The 17,939-nt window shown below is 39.7% G+C and overlaps 1 protein-coding gene across 1 annotated transcript; it reads right to left on the minus strand.

Annotated features, from left to right (window-relative positions):
- Positions 1-2,477: 2,477 nt before the first annotated feature.
- On the minus strand, positions 2,478-14,138 carry LOC110962710 (carboxypeptidase Z). Its single transcript, XM_022210719.2, has 11 exons — positions 13,870-14,138; positions 13,437-13,466; positions 11,458-11,832; positions 8,560-8,784; positions 8,251-8,480; positions 6,571-6,732; positions 6,304-6,462; positions 5,501-5,636; positions 5,183-5,322; positions 4,916-5,015; positions 2,478-3,837 (listed from the first exon to the last, which is right to left on the minus strand). Exons 1-11 carry the CDS (start codon positions 13,940-13,942, stop codon positions 3,482-3,484), a joined length of 1,986 nt encoding a protein of 661 aa, XP_022066411.2. The 5' UTR covers positions 13,943-14,138; the 3' UTR covers positions 2,478-3,481.
- Between the last annotated feature and the right edge of the window lie 3,801 nt (positions 14,139-17,939).

Consider the following 17,939-nt stretch of genomic DNA (forward strand, 5'->3'; position numbering starts at 1 on the left):
CCGTACCTGTAGTACTGATGCTACGGTCCGTACCTCCAGCGTCTACCGGGAGTCACGTGACCTGATCTCGCGTATCTGATTGGCAAATGGAAAGTACCTCTAGCAACTACCGACCGACAATGTAGAAAAACACTAAGGAAACAGAATCATCTATCCTGACTAGTAAGATGCTGTTACAATGTAGCTGTCTGTGGTTGGCTGGGAGTTACAAATGTTATTGGTGAAGTAAAGGAATTTATTACATACCGGCAAAATTATAACCATAAAAAGGTGATACACAGGGTGTCCCTAAAGGCTGGACACATAGGAAATCTCATCCACTCTATATCCTTTTACCTCCACAGATTAAATATGGCTTTGTCAAAAGAAAAAAGAGTTGAACTGGTTCTTCTCAGTGGACAAAAAGGATAGACAAATTGGAAGGGTTTGGGTTAGGGAAGGGATTTAGCATGAATTTCAGCCATGAGCAATTCTTTGGTTTTGACTGATGCATTTGGTTGTCCAAGAATGAGGTGTGTCCATGACACTGCCCATTTCTTTAAACTTTTTAGTCACCTTCACCTCCGTGGAAAAGCCAAGTGGAGTCCAGCTTGGATGAGGTGCATTAAATTCATATGCACTGCAAAAACTCTAAATCTTATCAAGTCTATTGGTCTTATTTTTAGTCAAAATGTCTCATCCCACTTGATTTAAGATAAATTCACTTAACAAGTGACATTTCAGCAACATAGAGGGACTTGTTTTAAGACAATGCATCTTAAATATCTTAAGTCAAACAATCTTGAAATTATCTTGTTTTATGTATTTTCACAGTGAAACTTCTGATGTCCACATTTTCAACATTTTTGGGAAATTTTTGAAAATCTTTTGGCCAAAAAAAATAAATGTTTGAAATGTTTCTTAAGAACATTCACAAAAAAATCAACCAAAATCCAGCGAATTTGGCTGATCACTTTAGATATTTTTAGGATTTTTTTGGGAAGATTTTTCCTCATTTTTTGAAAATATTTACAAGAATTTTCTTGTCAAATTTGGGGGATTTTTTTAAATAAAAACTTTCATGGGAAATTATTGGAATTTTCTTCCTGAATGTTTTGCAAATTTTCAGAAATTTGGCGATTTTTTTGTTTGTGCTGATTTTTGGATTTTTTACAGACAAGGAAACAATATTTTTTGTTGCCCGTAAATGAGGACAACAGGAGGGTTAAAACATCTCAAATGAGGAGGTTACATGAAAGCAAAAATCTTTAGAGTGAAAACTGCTATTTTTTTAAAATCATGTCTGGCTTATTTTAAGACACCTAAGCTTGACAATCCTGGTAAAATACAACTTAAAATAAGTTTTCCCAGCTAATTTTAAGATCTCAGTATTCTAAATATATTTTATTTCAGAAATCTCACTGAGCCATTTTTCACTTCCTCTACTGGCAGATTTTTTCACTTATTTCAAAGTAAAAGCTCCTTGAATTAAGTTTTTTTTTTTCTTGTTTTGAGAGTGTGAAAGTGCCATATCTTTTGATATGTCCATCCTTCAGGTCCACTGAGAACTGGATGTGTACACAACTATTTAATAACTACAAATTCAGTCTTTTGCACAAATGCTCCTGCAGATGTCCTTTCAATGTTTCTATAAAGTGAATACCATTAGGGAAATCATCCCACCAGCCATGACAACACTGATTACTGATTGTGCCAGCACACTATATAATGAATCCCAGTATTTCCATCACCCTGTGTATACCTGCAGCATTGATGCCAGCTAACAGCTGGCTAAAGCTCTCCAAAGGCGCTTACATGCTACTGGGGCAGTGTATTTTCCTAATGTAGCATAGATGGAGGTCTCCTCTCTGTTGTTTGGCTGACCGAGTTTGGTGCCAAATCATGTGTTTGTGTTTTGTAAATCCCCTGAGAAGCCTGGTATATTTTTTTTCACCGACTTGTCATGGGTCAAGTAGTTCACTAAGCAGATTTTTCCTCTATGATTCTGCCATTTACTTTCTTGACCTTTATCTGGGGGTAATTTGCTTTTCCCATGCTTCTTTCCTGACCTTACATAATAATTCTAAAGAGCTGTTTTGGTTAAAAGATTTAGGACTGCACAGGACTCCAGCAGTGGCAATGCTCTCGTAGTTGAATAGAAGCAGAATGTGGCATGAAAAGAAAAGACTCAAGTAAGGTGCAAGTACAAATTTGTCCTTAAGTACAGTGCTTGAGTAAACGTACTTTGTTAGATTCCAACACTGGAGGCTGCAGCACAATAGCAGGGCAAAACTGGATTAAATGTTTAGAGATGCTTTTAATAATTAATTTTTTAGTAGTAAAAGTGTATGATTTAACCACACGAAGTGTCTAAAAATTACCCTGTCTTGGGGCTACTCACAAGCACTAACAAAATATGTTCCATGTACTGAGTGTTGCCAATAGACCATACTTCATGCTAAAGGGTCATACAAAAAACAACAACTGGGCACCACAGGTTGCATGGCTATAAATGAAAATTTTATTTGAAAACTATCCATGTAACAGCTTTTAAGATATATAAAAAGTTATAGAGTGATGAGATTTTTGCTACATTTTTGCTATCACTCAGCTACTCTAAAAAGCTGCACATTATTGGTTGGTATACATTCAGCTCACATTTACAATGCATAACCTATAAAATCCTAAATTGTTATCATTTTCTGCAGTAATGGAGCGGCATGGCAACTCACTACTTTCCCTTACTGATAAGAAAAATAAATGTATCATCCTCCAAAGTATTGCTTTTTCTTTTCCACATATTATTACATTCCATACACTTCAAAAGTTGGGGTTACCCAGAAAATTTCATGCTTTCCATGAAAACGGCTCGCTTTTATTCATGTGCTAGCATAACTGCATAAGGGTTTTCTAATCATTAATTAGTCTTTCAACACCATTAGCTAACACAATGTAGCATTAGAACTGTATTTCTAATTCATTTTATGTCATATTCATTGAAAAAAAAATGCTTTTCTTTCAGAAATAAGGGCATTTCTAATTAACCCCAAACTTTTAGTGTACATCTGGAGGAATACCGAGTCTGGAGCAGCTTGGACTAGATATTGACTCAGCCTGCCCCCTAGTGGCCACCTGGGTTCATCTCCTACTAAAAACCTGAATGAACCAAGATTGCAAGGAGCTTTATGGCTAGATACAACAATAAATCTTGACATTAAAAAGTCTCTACTTCTGCGCAAACATTGCTATAATTTACAAATGTAATTCTTCGGTAAATCATAGTCATTAATTGACGCTATATAACAGTCAAAGCAAAAGCTTGTAGACGTAAGGTGCATATATTAGAACTCAAGTATAAGCTAGGGATCAAACAGGGCATATACGGGTAAAAGTGTAAAAGCTTGTGTAACACCAATGAAAGCATAGTCTTTGGATTATAGCTCTGTTTGTTCGTATGCTGTGAAGAGAATACTTCTATTTTCCATCTATTATTAAACCTCTATTAGAGTTTGAGCAGCCAGGTGGGGGCATGTCCACCCGGCGATGCAAAGTAGCTCCACCACCAGGGCTTCTCTGCTCTCTCCTCACGGTTCTGGCTCAAAGAAGTCGTCAGGGTGTAGCGCATGTACTGGTTGTAAGGGTCAAACCGGTCATAGGTGCCCAAGGATAAGATGCCGTCAACGTCTTCCTGCGTGCCCGAGTCTGAAGGAGCTTTCTGCAACACGAAGTCCACCCGGCCTGTTGTGCGCATGCGAGCAGGAAGGTGGACTTTCTTCGTGACTCTGGTGTATCCTGGAGCGGAGGCACTGATGATGTGGATGCCAGGGGTAAGGAGGCGCCAGTAGTCTCCATTTTCAGCTGGGTAGGGAGGATAAAGCTGATTGGATTATTGTTCAGTCGCATGTGAGTCGGACTGTGTTTTAAAAATGCAAAATCTTATCTTACAAACTGCAAATAACATGGAATTTGAAAGATGTAGGTGTACAGCAGACATTCTTGTCCCAAAGTATTATACTGGCAACATAATACTGCAGCAACAACATAATACTTATAAAAATTGGTGGAAGTCATGAATAGCCACCACGAGTTTGAATACAGATGTTCTGAACGGGTCATCAACATCACTCCTTTTCAGGTAATAAGAGGTTTGCCTTGTACCATGTGGTTAATGTCATGAAAAAGGTGTATTTTAACTCAAACCATGATCTTTTCTGAAATCTAGTAATGTAAGTTAAGTAACCAAACAATGAGTGAAAGTGAGAAATAAGTCACAAAATAAATACTGTGCAACACAAATGTCAGTCTCCTGGGTGAAAGTCCTGAGTCCCCCCCTTCCATTACCCTTATGAGTGTCTTGTAAACTTAAACTCCTACACAGCTATTGACGATGAATATCGACACGAGTGGCTCTGTGAATCAGTGCCTACCCTCAGAATGAGAAAGAGTTCCACTGTGGCTGAAGTGAGACGGCTGGTTTTCAGGCATGTCCAGAAGAGACGTCAAAGCTTTCAGTATATGATGAGTTTGCCAGTTTAAGTCGCAATTTGGATGTTGACATGAAGTCTTCTTGGCCATTACAGAAACGAAGAATGATAATGTGACATGGCTTAACAGTGTGGTTAGCACCGTTGTCTTGCAGCTAGCGTCCCGGCCTAGACCTGGGATCTTTCAGCATGGAGTTTGCATGTTCTCCCTGTGCATGTGTGGGTTTTCTCCGGCTTCCTCCCACAGTCCAAAAACATCCATCCATCCACTACACCGCTTAATCCTCATTAAGATCACATTATTTACTGTATTTAATGCAGCCAAAACAAGTAAAAACAATTCTCATGCCACAAGGATCTTAAAAAAAATGGAGTAAAGAAACAAACCTATTCTAAAACTTAAATGTATCTATGAAAAACGATGCTCCCTGTTAAGCCCTGACAGTTATTACCTGATGTAATGTCGTGCCGTAACCCTCTGACTGATATCCGGGCACTTTTAATCCCATTTCCCGACTCGTCCTTTACAATGCCTTTGATACCACGATGGGCCTGAGGAACACAACAGGAGAAGTCACTCAAACAGCCTTTTTACCTGCATTCATCACTTCTGATAAATAATGAAAAAAAATGTTAACCAGCACACGTATTCCATTTATCTCACTTTAGGTTTGCTTTGAATTTAAATATCGAGTCAAAAAGCTAAAGAAATGTCTTACTGCCTCCATAAATGCAATCAGAGCTTCACTGTTTTCATGCCAGCCAATAGACAGTTCTTCCTCAGGGGGGAATTTATCACAACCCAGACCGACAGTCACCTCGAAACAGTTGCTGTGAAGATAGTTGAAGTCCTGCATACCTGACCAGAGACAAAAACAAAGCTGCTTTACCATGAAGGCTCCTCATCGCTTCATCGTGCACCATAACTGGTCTTACACAGACCCCTAGTGGTATCGGGCAACATTACATTTTTAATTCAGGATCAGAAAGCCCTTCAGCTTTTCAGGAAACTTTTTTCCTTTACTTTTCCAACTCACCACCTGCAAAGCTGGAGCTCTGTGCTCCATTGACAATCCCTTTCTGGCCGTTAGTACGGCGTGGTCCACACTGTGCTTCTTCAGTGGACATTGTTTCATGGGTGTCTGCATATATTCTTGCAAGAAGTTTGAAAACCTACAAGATAAAAATCGGCATATTAGTTTTCTCTTCTTTTTTTCCAAAACATAGAAGTTAAATCAAGTCACCTGCTCACAAAATGTTATAACAGATGACTATATAATATTACAGAAAATATATGAAAGACAAACAAGACAAAACATTCAACTTCAGATTCTGAAACCAGTTTATGTCTATTGTAATTTTCTGTTGTTGATCCTGATCTTTCTTCATTTAATATTTTTTATGGGTGCATAATATTACTTCTAGAGGTCCCTCAATCTATATTAGTTAACTCATTCAAATGCAACCTAGACAGATATGGAAAAACATTCAAAAATAATAATTGTCCAACATGTGATCAATGATGATGTCTGTTGCTTTCATTATCTGCTGCATATCAGATCTATAAGTGCATAAGTCCATAAAAGTACAGATGTCCAGGTATGTAATGAGGTGTACTTGTTGCAGCACACATTCCAGTGGCATGGAAAACACAACAGCAGGAGATGAAAGATTTGTTAATCTAACTACATTTCCAGCAACCATCACTCCTGTGCTCTAATGCTACATTGTGTTAGCTAATGGTGCTGAAAGGCTAACTGATGATTAGAAAACCCTTGTGCAATTGTGTTAGTACATTAATTAAAATGTGTACATGATATGTTTCAAGAAACTTCTTTACCTTGTCGTCTGGTGTTGGCGAGAACATGTTGTGTTCCTGTGGGTGTTTGGACAGATCATAAGGGTAGTAGACTGCCAGGTCCCCACCGTGAAAGCTAGCGGAGAGCACAAATGGGATGGAGCGGATCCACTTCATGACAGCATATGTCTCCGGTGCAACCTGGGTTACAGCATGAGGACTTGTTACCTTGATAATTGTAAAGACTTGCTATCGTTTGATGGTATAAAATAATTCACTGACATGCATGTAAAAAAACTCATACTGTACCTTACCAAACCAGTAATGATCTGGGATTGGGATGTGGTCAGTGCGGTAGCCCTTTAGTCTGCGTCTGCTGTAAACGATGGACGTCAAATCAGGGAAGTTTCTGTTCAGGTCAATGTTTTGGGCGTTGTTTCGGCCAACATTTCGAAAATCATATCCGTGATCCTGAAGATTTTGGAAAATTTACTGTAACTAAGAATGATTTACATTGGAGGACAGCACAAAAAAAATTCCTGCAGATTCTGGCTTACTGCTGACACACTGATTTATGACATGTAATTCAACATTAGACGTCTGCACACGCATCACAACAGCTCCGTATGCAGGAAAATCATCTACCCGGTATTGCGCAGGTCTCCCTTGTGCCACCAAGACAGCTGTGAACCATCAAGGCAGAAACTCAAAACCTCTGAAGGTGTACTGCGGAACCAAGCACCAAGATGTTAACAGCACCTCTTTTCAGGTATGAAGTGGAGTCTCCACAGCTCTGACTTGCTTTTCCAACACATAAGCTACTTTCAGTTCGATGCTTGATCAATTTGAGATCTGGAAATTTTGAAGGCCAAGCCAACACCTGGAATGCTCTCACATGTTCCACAACCCATTTCTGAACAGTGTGGCAGGAAGTATTATCCTGCTGAAAGAGGCCTCTGCCATAATGGACTACCATTCACATGAAAGGCTGTGTGTGGACTGCCACAATGTTCAGGTCAGACATACACTACTGTTCAAAAGTTTGGGGTTAAACAGATAATTTCATGTTATCCATTGAAATTCACACTTTTACTCATGTGCTAGCATAATTACACAAGGGTTTTCTAATCATCAATGAGCCTTTCAACACCATTAGCTAACACAATGTAGCATTAGAACACAGGAGTGATGGTTGCTGGAAAAATCAGCCTTTTCCAGCTAGAATAGACATTTACCACATTAACAATGTCTAGACTGTATCTCTGATTCATTTAGTGTTATCTTCAATGGAAATAAAATGCTTTTCTTTCAAATATAAGGACATTTCTAAGTGACCCCAAACTTTTGACTGGTAGTGTACATACAGTGCATATGTTAGAAACATCCTCATGAATGCAGCTCCCAACATTTCCCAGCATATGATTGCCCAGAGCATCACACTGCCTCCTCATTTCTTGCCATAATGCATCCTACTTCCATCTCTTCCCCAGCTAAATAATGCACACACAGCCAGCCGTCAACACCTTCCATTGCTCCATGGTCCACCTCTGAAGCTCACATATGCCCATGATGTAGGTGGACAGAGGTCAGCAAGGTTCATTGTAACCCATCTGCAGGTTACAATGACCTTGTAACAGGGGAACATCCCACAGTACTTGCCCTTATGGTTATGCTCTGACCCATTTGTCATCGCAATACGCCCCTCGTCAACGTCACTCAGATCCTTTCCGTGAAGAGGAACTAATTCAACAACGGCCCCAAACAACCAAACTGAAAATTTACAGTTTGAAAGTGGACTAAGCACAAAGCATAGTACAATATATTCTGTAATATGTCTAAATCCATGTTTTCTATTTGGAAGTGCTCATCCCTCATGCTACAAATGAATAAAATCACTTATAGCCTGATTCACCTACTGTTAATTCTAACATTTAACAAGATAGCAAATGTATTCCCAAACAAATATGGGTGTAACTATGGAGAGCTCACCTCTTCATCACCACCATAGTTATTGTCATTGGCTCCAGAGGCAGCCACCTCGTATCCGTCAGGGTTCATGGAGGGCAGGATGTGGATGCGAGTGGTGTTGATGAGGGACTGGATGCGCTCGTTTCCCAGCAGGTACTCCGAGCACAAGTACTGAGCCAAGTAGACGAGCAGCTGGCGGCCCAGGACTTCATTTCCATGCATGTTGCCAATGTACTTTATCTCTGGCTCAACTACAGAGAGTCACATTTCATTCTTAGCTACATTAGCAAGAGGACAGGATATAGAGTTTACACAGTGAGCCTCACTTACGCAGTTCATGCTCTCCAGGATTGTTTGAAAACTCGATGACGAGCAGCTCCCTGCCCTCCATGCTGCGGCCGATGCTGTAGGTCCGGGCTATGTCAGAGCATTGATTCTCAGTGTTCTTTAAAACACTGATCAGCTGACCGTTGGAGTGATACTTGAACTGCATCAGTGCAGCAGGCTGCTCCAGAGAAGGATCGTCCATGAAGTCATCTACTTGTTCGTCCTGTTCTGTTATAAAGAAAAACAGGTAATCTGGTAATCATCTCACTATTACTTCTGCTTTTAGGTCCAACAGTGACTAGTGACTTGAGATTTGCCAAATGCCTGCCGAGTGACTAGTTAATCACATCTTCAAACAACTTCTCCTCAGCAGCAGAGGTGACTCTTTGTTTTCCTTTCCTGGCGTGGTCCTCATATAAGCCAGTTTGGTCGTAGCATTTGATGGTTTTTGCGACTGCACTTCAGAATACATTCAAAGTTTTTGCAGCTGTATTGATGGACTGCTGTTTCTCTTTACTTAGCTGATTGGTTCTTGCCATAATATGGATTCTAACAGTTGTCAACTGTGTACCTGACTTCTGCACAACACAACTGATGGTCCCAATCCCATTAAGAAGGCAAGAAAATCCACAAATTAACCTTGATAAGGCACACCTGTGAAGTGGAAACCATTTCAGGTTCTACTTCATGAAGCTCATGGAGAGAATACCAAAAGTGAGCAAAGCAGTAATCAAAGCAAAGGGTGGCTATTTTGAGAAATCTAAAATATAAAACATATTTAGAGTTATTTCACAGTTGTTTGTTTGTTACATAATTCCATATATTTTGCTTTATAGTTTTGATGTCTTCAGCATGTATCTACAATGTAGAAAGTAGTAAAAATAAAGAAAAAACATTGAATGAGAAGGTGTGACTGGTAGTGTACATTAAATAAGGTGAAATATTGCACATCATTTTTCCTAGATTATACAGCTAAATTCTTTTAAAAAAGTAAACTGTACAGTATTACAGTGTGTAAACAAGCAGATTTGATATAATGCTGAAAGATGAACAAGGCTAGACATTGACTACTGAAATAAATATGGGAATAATTACACAAGTCTGTTCTCTTTTGTTAGAGCAAAGCACTTTTATGATCTTGTACTGAACACAAATGGAGCTCCTTCTGGCAGCACAAAAGTTCCCACTGTTCACTCACTCATCTGGTTGACACATGATGCCAGTGGCAACAAAAATGTGTTCTTCACTGAGAAAACGGTTTTCAGAAAATGCTGTCAGACAGGGGCTGTTTCTAAAGCTAGGTTGATGAAAATACTTGAAAAAAGCCACAGGACCAAGTTTAAATGTGAGGAAATAAGGCATTTCACTTGGGCCGTGTTTTGCCACGTGAGCATGTGTGCCTTCAGAAAATATGTTTGGGAAAACATCTGCTTTTGTGACACTTTTACACTCTTTCAGGTGGAAACAGTGATGTTAAAGCCAATACTTTAAACAAGAGGTGTCAAACTTATTTTAGTTCAGGGGCCACATGTAGCATAATTTGATCTCAAGTGGATTCCCCCAGTTAAATCTTAGCAAAATAACCTAGAAATAACAACAACTTCAAAATGTTCCCTTTTGTTTTAGTGAAAAAAACACTTTCTTTCGTTCTGAAAATGTTCACATATAAGGAACCATCTTTTTTACAAAACATTATGAACAACCTGGAATTTCTCATGAAAAATAAGTGCAATTTCAACAAAATTATAGCCTAGCTGCGCTAGACAACCCACGGCAACGAATTTAATTCTCTGCCAGGGTGGGTCTAGTTACCCTCCATAAAGCTCGAGGCTGGATTCTCCTAAAACTGGCCGGACCAATCACCATGAAGTGTAGAGTCAGAAGACGGGCGTAACTAAGTGACGACAGAGGTGCGACGATTCTGACAGAAACAACCGGTGCACAATAAACAGTTATCTTTCGACTCAGCTTTGGCCACAGCCCTTAAAGATTTGAAGCTAAAATTCAACTTGAAAGATAAACAAAGGTGAAGTGTTTCATTGAGAAGAAAGAAGTATTTAGACTTATGCCGACGGGATATGGCAAAGGTTGTTGCTAGAGGTACGGACCCGTACCCGTAGCCTGTGGACTATGGATACGGCACTTGCCATTTTCCAATCAGATACGCGAGATCTGGTCACGTGACTCCCGGTAGACGCTAGCGGTACGGACCCGTAGCATAGGTACTACAGGTACGGACCCTAAACCTGACCCTAACACTAACCCTAACCTTAACCTTTGCTTACCTTTCAACAGTTTGCAGTGGTTAGCAGCTTCTTGACTCGCGAGACTCGCGTACGGGTCCGTATCTGTCTGGCAAATGGAAAGTGCCGTATCCGTAGCCCACAGGCTACGGGCACGGGTCCGTATCTGTAGACACTACCTATGGCAAATCCTTAATATACCAGTTGGCTCCGCTGGTTGGGAAGCTAATGGGACTTAGCCACAATCCGCTGGCGCTCTAGGAACTACGTCAGCCTATTCGTTGCGCTGATTGGTTGTATACCTACCCAATTGCTGCAGAGTGATTTGAAAGACAACCTTTTAGCCCGCCTCCCTCCCTGTCGAGCGGCCCTAGACACTTGTGCCTTCAGAAACATGGGTCTAGCGCGGCTAGGCTAACAAAATTATGCTTCAGTTTATCATTCACACATTACAACTTACAGATCACAGTGTGTCTACAAAGGCACAAACCATTATCTGGAACTGAACAATATCTTATTTTTAAAACAACTTTGATTTGCAGTTAATGTCTTCCCTGTTATTTCTACACTTTGCAAAGTCACCAAAATGTCCTGGTTTGGACCTTCTGCTTTGACACCCCTGCTTGAAACCCTGACAGTGGTGTAATTTATTTCTCACCTCCGAGGCCCTCCAGTGGGTTGTAACATCCCTCTTCGTCGCTCACAAAGAAGCGATCGCAGTCCAGGAAGTAGGGCCAGGCCATGTCTATCCCCTCAAAGGCGTGGGCACACTTTCTGTGCACGGCCTCACACGTGCTGCGACAGGGCTTCAGCACCTTGTCCTTCTCGCAGCGCGGGGCCAACACCGAGCAGCCCAGCATGCGTATCTCAGGGTTGCACTCTCCGCCAAGCAGCGATTCAACCACACTCATGAGGAGGTACTCTGTGCTGGCCTCGGCATCACTGCGAGTCTTGTGACCCAGGATGTTTGGGTACATGGTTTGAGCGTAGGCCATGTCGTCGCAGTAGGACAGCACCAAATCTGCACATTTTGCTAAAGAAATTCAGATAGATTAGGGACATTTACAAGTCAAATTATTATTCAAGATTGATCAGCTGAAAGACTCTAATTTTAACAGTCTCATTTTCAAGGAATAAGATATGTATCTCCATCTGTCACGAGCCTCACTGTGCCGTCCTTAACTATCTAGCTCTAAATATTTCTATTATCTCTGGAAATTAGAATTTGAATATTTCATGCTGCTATCGATCATCTAAAAATACTCAGTGTTTTTGTGGATTTGGGTCCATTTTCTATCAAGACTACACCCAGTCAGACTTATGATCTCATCCTGCTTGTTGTGGAAAACAGCTATGACCTGTCAGAGGGGATGAGGGGCACACTGGAAAAATGCCCCTCTCAAAACAAGAGAGAAAAAGTTAGTTCAAGGAAACTTTACCTCGAAATAAGTTAAAAAAAATCTGCCAGTAAAACAAGGCTTGGTAAGATTTTTTGAAATAATATATGATATTTAGAATATTGAGATCTTAAAATGAGCTGGGAAAACTTATTTTAAGCTATATTTTTCCAGGATTGTCAAGCTTAGGTGTCTTAACCCTCCTCTTGTCCTCTTTTACGGGAACCAAAAAGTATTGTTCCTTTCTCTGAAAAAAATCCAAAAATTCAGCAAAAAAATCCCCAAATTTATAAAAATTTGCAAAATCATCAAGAAGAATTTTTTTTTTAAAAATCTTTAAAAGTTTCCCTTAAAGGTTTTATATTTGTATTTAAAAAAAACACCAAATTTAGTAAGAAATAAAAATTTAAAATCAAAAAATAAAAAATTGTAAATATTTTCAATTTATAAAAATCTTCCCAAAAAATCCTTTAAAAGTTTTATATTTAAAAAAAACAATTGCCAAATTTAGCAAGCAATAAAAATTTATAATTTAAAGAATAAAAATATAAAAATTGCAAATATTTTCCAAAAATGTATAAAAATCTTCCCAAAAAATCCGAAAATATCTAAAGTGATTCCATATATATATATATATATATATATATATATATATATATATATATACACACACACATATATCAGTAAAGCTTCCAATATTTTCTTTAAGAACATATTCTTTTTTAACATCTCTTTTTTCCATTAAAAAAAGTTCAAAAATTTCCCACAATATGTTGAAAATGTGGACGTTTTCACTGTGAAAATAACTGTTTTTCCACATTTTCAAACCATAAACCAGGTCAATTTAACCTGCAGGACGACACGAGGGTTAAAACAAGATCATTTCAAAATTGTTTGACTTAACAAGACATTTAAGATGCATTATCTTCAAACAAGACCCTTCATCTTGCTGAAATGTCACTTGTTAAGAGAATTTATCTTACATCAAATGGGATGAGATGTTTTGACTAAAAATTAGACAAAAAAATTTGGTAAGATTTTGAGTTTTTGCAGTGCATACTTGAGCACGGATGTCTGTCTGATGCCACAGACAGGAGAGACTGGTTAGTTTGAGGCTAAAAAGTAAAACAAAAGGACAGGAAAGTACCCTTTACAAAACTACAATCGTGCTGCTAAAACATGAGGCCAGCAGGGTGACATTGCATGACAATGTTCTTCCATCCAGCCCAAGGGCACTTACGTTTTTCTTCCACTGTTGGCCTGCACTGTCCTGTAAGACACATCAGCATGCTATTAGCTGACACTGAAGCAGACACTAGGTGGCAGAGTGGTTTCTGTAAATGCCTCTGTGGCCTAGCAAACACTTCATCAGCTCCTGGTGTTGTTTGAGTTGCTTTCTAAAATGCGTCAGTCTACAGAGTCATGAGAGGATCATCAAAGCGCCATGCATTTTATTCATTAAAGCTGAAAAATACATAATAACATCTAATCACATTAATAATCACGCTTTAGCTTTAAAAGCCGCATATGTGTGTTTTTCATTAGCTTTACTGCATCAAAGTGAGTCTGAATCTAGAAAAGTCCACAGCTTACACGTGTAAACATGCCATGTAGAGTTCAAGCTGCAGGTCCAGCAGAAAAGTGAGGAATGGACACGAAGAGAATAACTTTACCTCTGAATCCAGGGTCACAGCGTGGAGCGGCGCAGGACGCACGGAGCAACAACTGCAGCAGCAACAGCAGCATTTTCCAGCAGTCTGTCCGCGATGTGGCACCTCACACACTCAGCCAGAGGGGTGTGCGTGCGTGTGTGTGCGTGTGAAGTCTGCAGCTTTCCTCTCAGCGACTTTATTACCAATATTACGGCTCACTCTCAAATTACAGAGGAAGCAGACATGTAGTGAAGTCTGGATAAAGAGCGGAGCACACACTTCACAAGCACAGTCATGGAAAAAAATGTGAGACCACTTTTGTTTTCTTCAATTTTTTTGTTCATTTTAATGCCTGGTACAAGTAAAGGCGTATTTGTTTGGACAAATATAATGATAAGAACAAAAAATAGCTCATTGGAGATTAATTTAAGAGCTGATATCTAGCCATTTTCCATGGTTTTCTTGATAATAACCAAAATCACTGAAGCGCTTCCATCAATAGCTATTCATTGTACTGCCAAAAACAGTGCTTTTAGGGATTCAGTGTTTTCTGTTCTGTCTGTTTTAGTCACATTATCCACACAGGAGTTAGTACTTGATGCATAACCATCGTTTTTGATGACTGCAGCCATCTTGGCATGCTCTCCACTGTCATAGCAGCCCATTCCTGTTGCACAAATTCAAACAGATTTGCTTTGTTTTTGGGCTTGTGGTTCTCCATTTTTTGCGTTTGATGATTTTCCGCAGGTTTTCAGTTGGATTTAGATCTGGTGATTGAGTAGCCAAGGCATGATTCCAGTAGCCTAGCCCTGCTAGACCCATGTTCTGAAGGCACAAGGGTCTTGGGACGCTCGACAGGGAGGGAGGCGGGCTAAAAGGTTGTCTATCAAATCACTCTGCAGCAATTGGGTAGGTATACAACCAATCAGCGCAACGAATAGGCTCCTCGAGCACCGGAAATCAGAGGATGCGGGAGTTCGGTGAAGCCTTATTTATACAGTCAATGGGTGAAGCTCAAGTATATTACAGACATGTTAACAGAAAGATTATTCAGAGTCGGTGCTAATGGAGCTCAACGACTGTTGTTGTTTTTGTTGTCGACCCTGGCAGAGAATTAAATTCGTTGCCGTGTGTTGTCTAGCGCGGCTAGGCTAGTTGTTTCCGGTTGTTTCTGTCAGAATCGTCACGCCTCTGTCGTCACTTAGTTACGCCCGCCTTCTGACTCTACACTTCATGGTGATTCGTCCAGCCAGTTTTAGGAGAATCCAGCCTCGAGCCTTATGGAGGGTAACTAGACCCACCCTGGCAGAGAATTAAATTCGTTGCCGTGGGTTGTCTAGCGCGGCTAGGCTATGATTCCAGTGTTCTGGTTCTCCATCCAGGCTTTAACTGACCTTGCAGTGTGGTAAGGGGCATTGTCTTGTTGGAAAATCCAGTCATTGGAGGCAGGGAAGAGTTTTCCAGCTGATGGAAGAAGACTGTTTTCAAGAGTAGCCCTGTACATGACCTGATTCATTCACCCTTCACATCACTGCATTTGCCCTGTTCCATCCAGACTGAAACAACCCCAGATCATCCCTGATTCACCCCCATGTTTTACTGTAGGGGCAGACAGTCTGGTTTGTAGCTTCTCCAGACTTCCTCCTAACCAGTAAGTTGGCTGGAGTGGGCATCAAGTGAAAACTGAGTTCATCACTGTAGACAACCTTAGCCCGATCATCAACAGTCCAATCCTTGTGATCCCCAGCAAAGAGTAACCAGGTTTACCTCTGCTTTTCTTTGATGAAGGGCTTCTTCCTGCCCTGTGTAACTTCAAGAAGTCAGTTTCCAACTGTCCTTGCTGAAGAAGTGACATTTCTCAACAGTGCCCACTCATTTTTTAGGTCCTTGGAGGTCTGAGGATGAGCCAAGCCCTTGACTTATTCTAATAATTCACGAAAGACATCGTAGCAACGTGCATTATACCATCATTTGTCCTTTCTTGTGTTTATTATCTTGCAGTGACATCAGCAGCTTTTCCATTATTGGTGTCGGATTCGAATGTTTTATTTTTGGGGGGTTTAGTTTCTTGCTGGCTGCTTTGCTCTTTCGTATCTCAGAGATGGTAATATACACCCATTAGCTGAGCAGCTACTATGGTGATGCTTCAGTAGCTTGATCACACATGCACAAAAACAACACAAATCCCAAAGATTATCACACAAATAAAACATTGTAGTGGCTGCATCCATTTTCAAAGTGAGCACTTGTTACGTATCCATGTAATTATAGGGTGTCTCTTCTGAATTAGCATAATAGGAAACCAGAGTATTCATCATGACGGCAGGCTGGCAGCGGGAGGAAGATAGTGTGGAGCTGAAGTAAAAAATGCGACTGTATCCTTCAGCTAAATCAGGGATATTGATTAGATCCTTAACGCGGTCATGTATTATGCAAATTACTGCACAGCCCAGAAACAGAATGGAAATGAAGCCTTACGGGGAAAGACGACTCGCTATGGAATACTGGCAGGGAATTATTTTGATCAAGTGTCTGTGTGGTGAAGAATAAGGTGTTGATCTGTGCACAAGACTGAGACAGTGTTTGAAGCTATCTGAGGACAAACACATGCGCAGCTGTAGGAGTTGAGCATTTTGTATCAAGAACAATAAGCATGTTGTAGACGTTTGGAGAGTAAGTTTACAGCATATCGCATTTTAAAGAGGACATGGTTAAAATAGGTAGGTATTGCTAGCTTCTGCATAGGGTATTCTTAACAGATTAAATAACTGGTTTTTTATTTTTGCTGTTTTTGGGAGGAGACCTTTTACGGGATAGTAAACACAACATCACCAGACAGTATCCACCTTTTAATTTATGGCTCTTTTTCCTTATTTACTCATGACTCGTTGTTGTGAAGTATAAACTGTGTAAGAAAAATGCTTTTTAAACCCTATTTTGGGGCACAGTCACTAAGCTGTTTTCCATCCAACTCTGCATAATGACTACATTTACGTTCAGTACTATACATATATTTTAATAATAACATTGCTGTACTTTAATTTAAGTTCACTGTGCACCACTTTTTTTTTTGTAGCAGAGAACTGGTAAATGGTTGTATTAGTCCTTTTAATTGTAGGTGCAGTTTTTCAACCTTGTTTCTAATTTTAATTTGTTTGTTTAAAGTGCATCCTCTGATTCAACTAATGCAGTCAGTTGAGGAAGTAATTCCAATTTTAACCCTCGTGTTGTACTTACCAAAAAATGTTGTTGCCTTGTCTGAAAAAAGTCCAAAAATTCAGAAAAAATTTCCCCAAATTTATAAAAAATTTGCAAAATCTTCAGGAAGAAAATTCCTGAAAAATTTCCCTCAAACATTTTTATTTTTTAAATAAAAATACCCAAATTTGACAGCGAAATTCACTGGATTTTGGTTGATTTTTTTCTGAATGTTCTTAAAACATTTTTTTCATTTGTTTTTTTCCACCAAAAAAAATGTTCAAAAATTTCCTAAAAGTTTTTTGAAAATGTGGAAGTTTTCACTGTGAAAACATATCTTTTTTTCTCCACATTTTTAAAACTTTAAAATGGGTCAGTTTGACCCGCAGGATGACAGGAGGGTTAAAATGGATTAAAGTGTGAAAGCAGGTGGACATATTCACCATGGCCTGCAGACTCCTTCATGTTCCTCTAAAGTAAACCATTTTTAAGTTCTCTTCAGGCCCAATCAGAAGTTGATACTGAAATTATACTGAAAGAGACTGACTTATCTGACTGTCCTGAAACAGTCAGATAAGTCTGTCTTTAAACTTATTCTGTCGAGTCAGTCCTGTTAATCTTCAGCAGCTGTGACACATATTTCGCTCTGCATACATTTTCCATTTGAGCAGCTTTAATTACTAGCTCATTCTTTATCAGGTTCAGACCACTGGGGTTTATTAGGACTTGTTAAAATAGCCTAGGCCTGGGTTCAGTACAACCTTTAGCAGCTTCTAGCATGAATTGCTTGAATTCAGAGGTGCTGCTGGTTGAGCAAGCCACACAATACTTGAGACTGATTCATGCTGTACGTACGCTACCGTTCAGAAGTTTGTGGTCACCCAGACAATTTC

This window comes from Acanthochromis polyacanthus, chromosome 23 (genome assembly GCF_021347895.1).
Source record: "Acanthochromis polyacanthus isolate Apoly-LR-REF ecotype Palm Island chromosome 23, KAUST_Apoly_ChrSc, whole genome shotgun sequence".
Taxonomy (NCBI): Eukaryota; Metazoa; Chordata; class Actinopteri; family Pomacentridae; genus Acanthochromis; species Acanthochromis polyacanthus.

What these genes read in the sequence shown, in the direction of transcription:
- LOC110962710 (XM_022210719.2), bottom strand. Translation starts at nt 13,942, where the DNA reads ATGCTGCTGTTGCTGCTGCAGTTGTTGCTCCGTGCGTCCTGCGCCGCT. An exon ending in CTGTGACCCTGGATTCAGAG is followed by an intron (nt 13,467 to 13,869) that starts GTAAAGTTATTC and finishes TGTGTCTTACAG; the next exon opens with GACAGTGCAGGCCAACAGTG. An exon ending in CCCACTGGAGGGCCTCGGAG is followed by an intron (nt 8,785 to 11,457) that starts GTGAGAAATAAA and finishes TCTTTATAACAG; the next exon opens with AACAGGACGAACAAGTAGAT.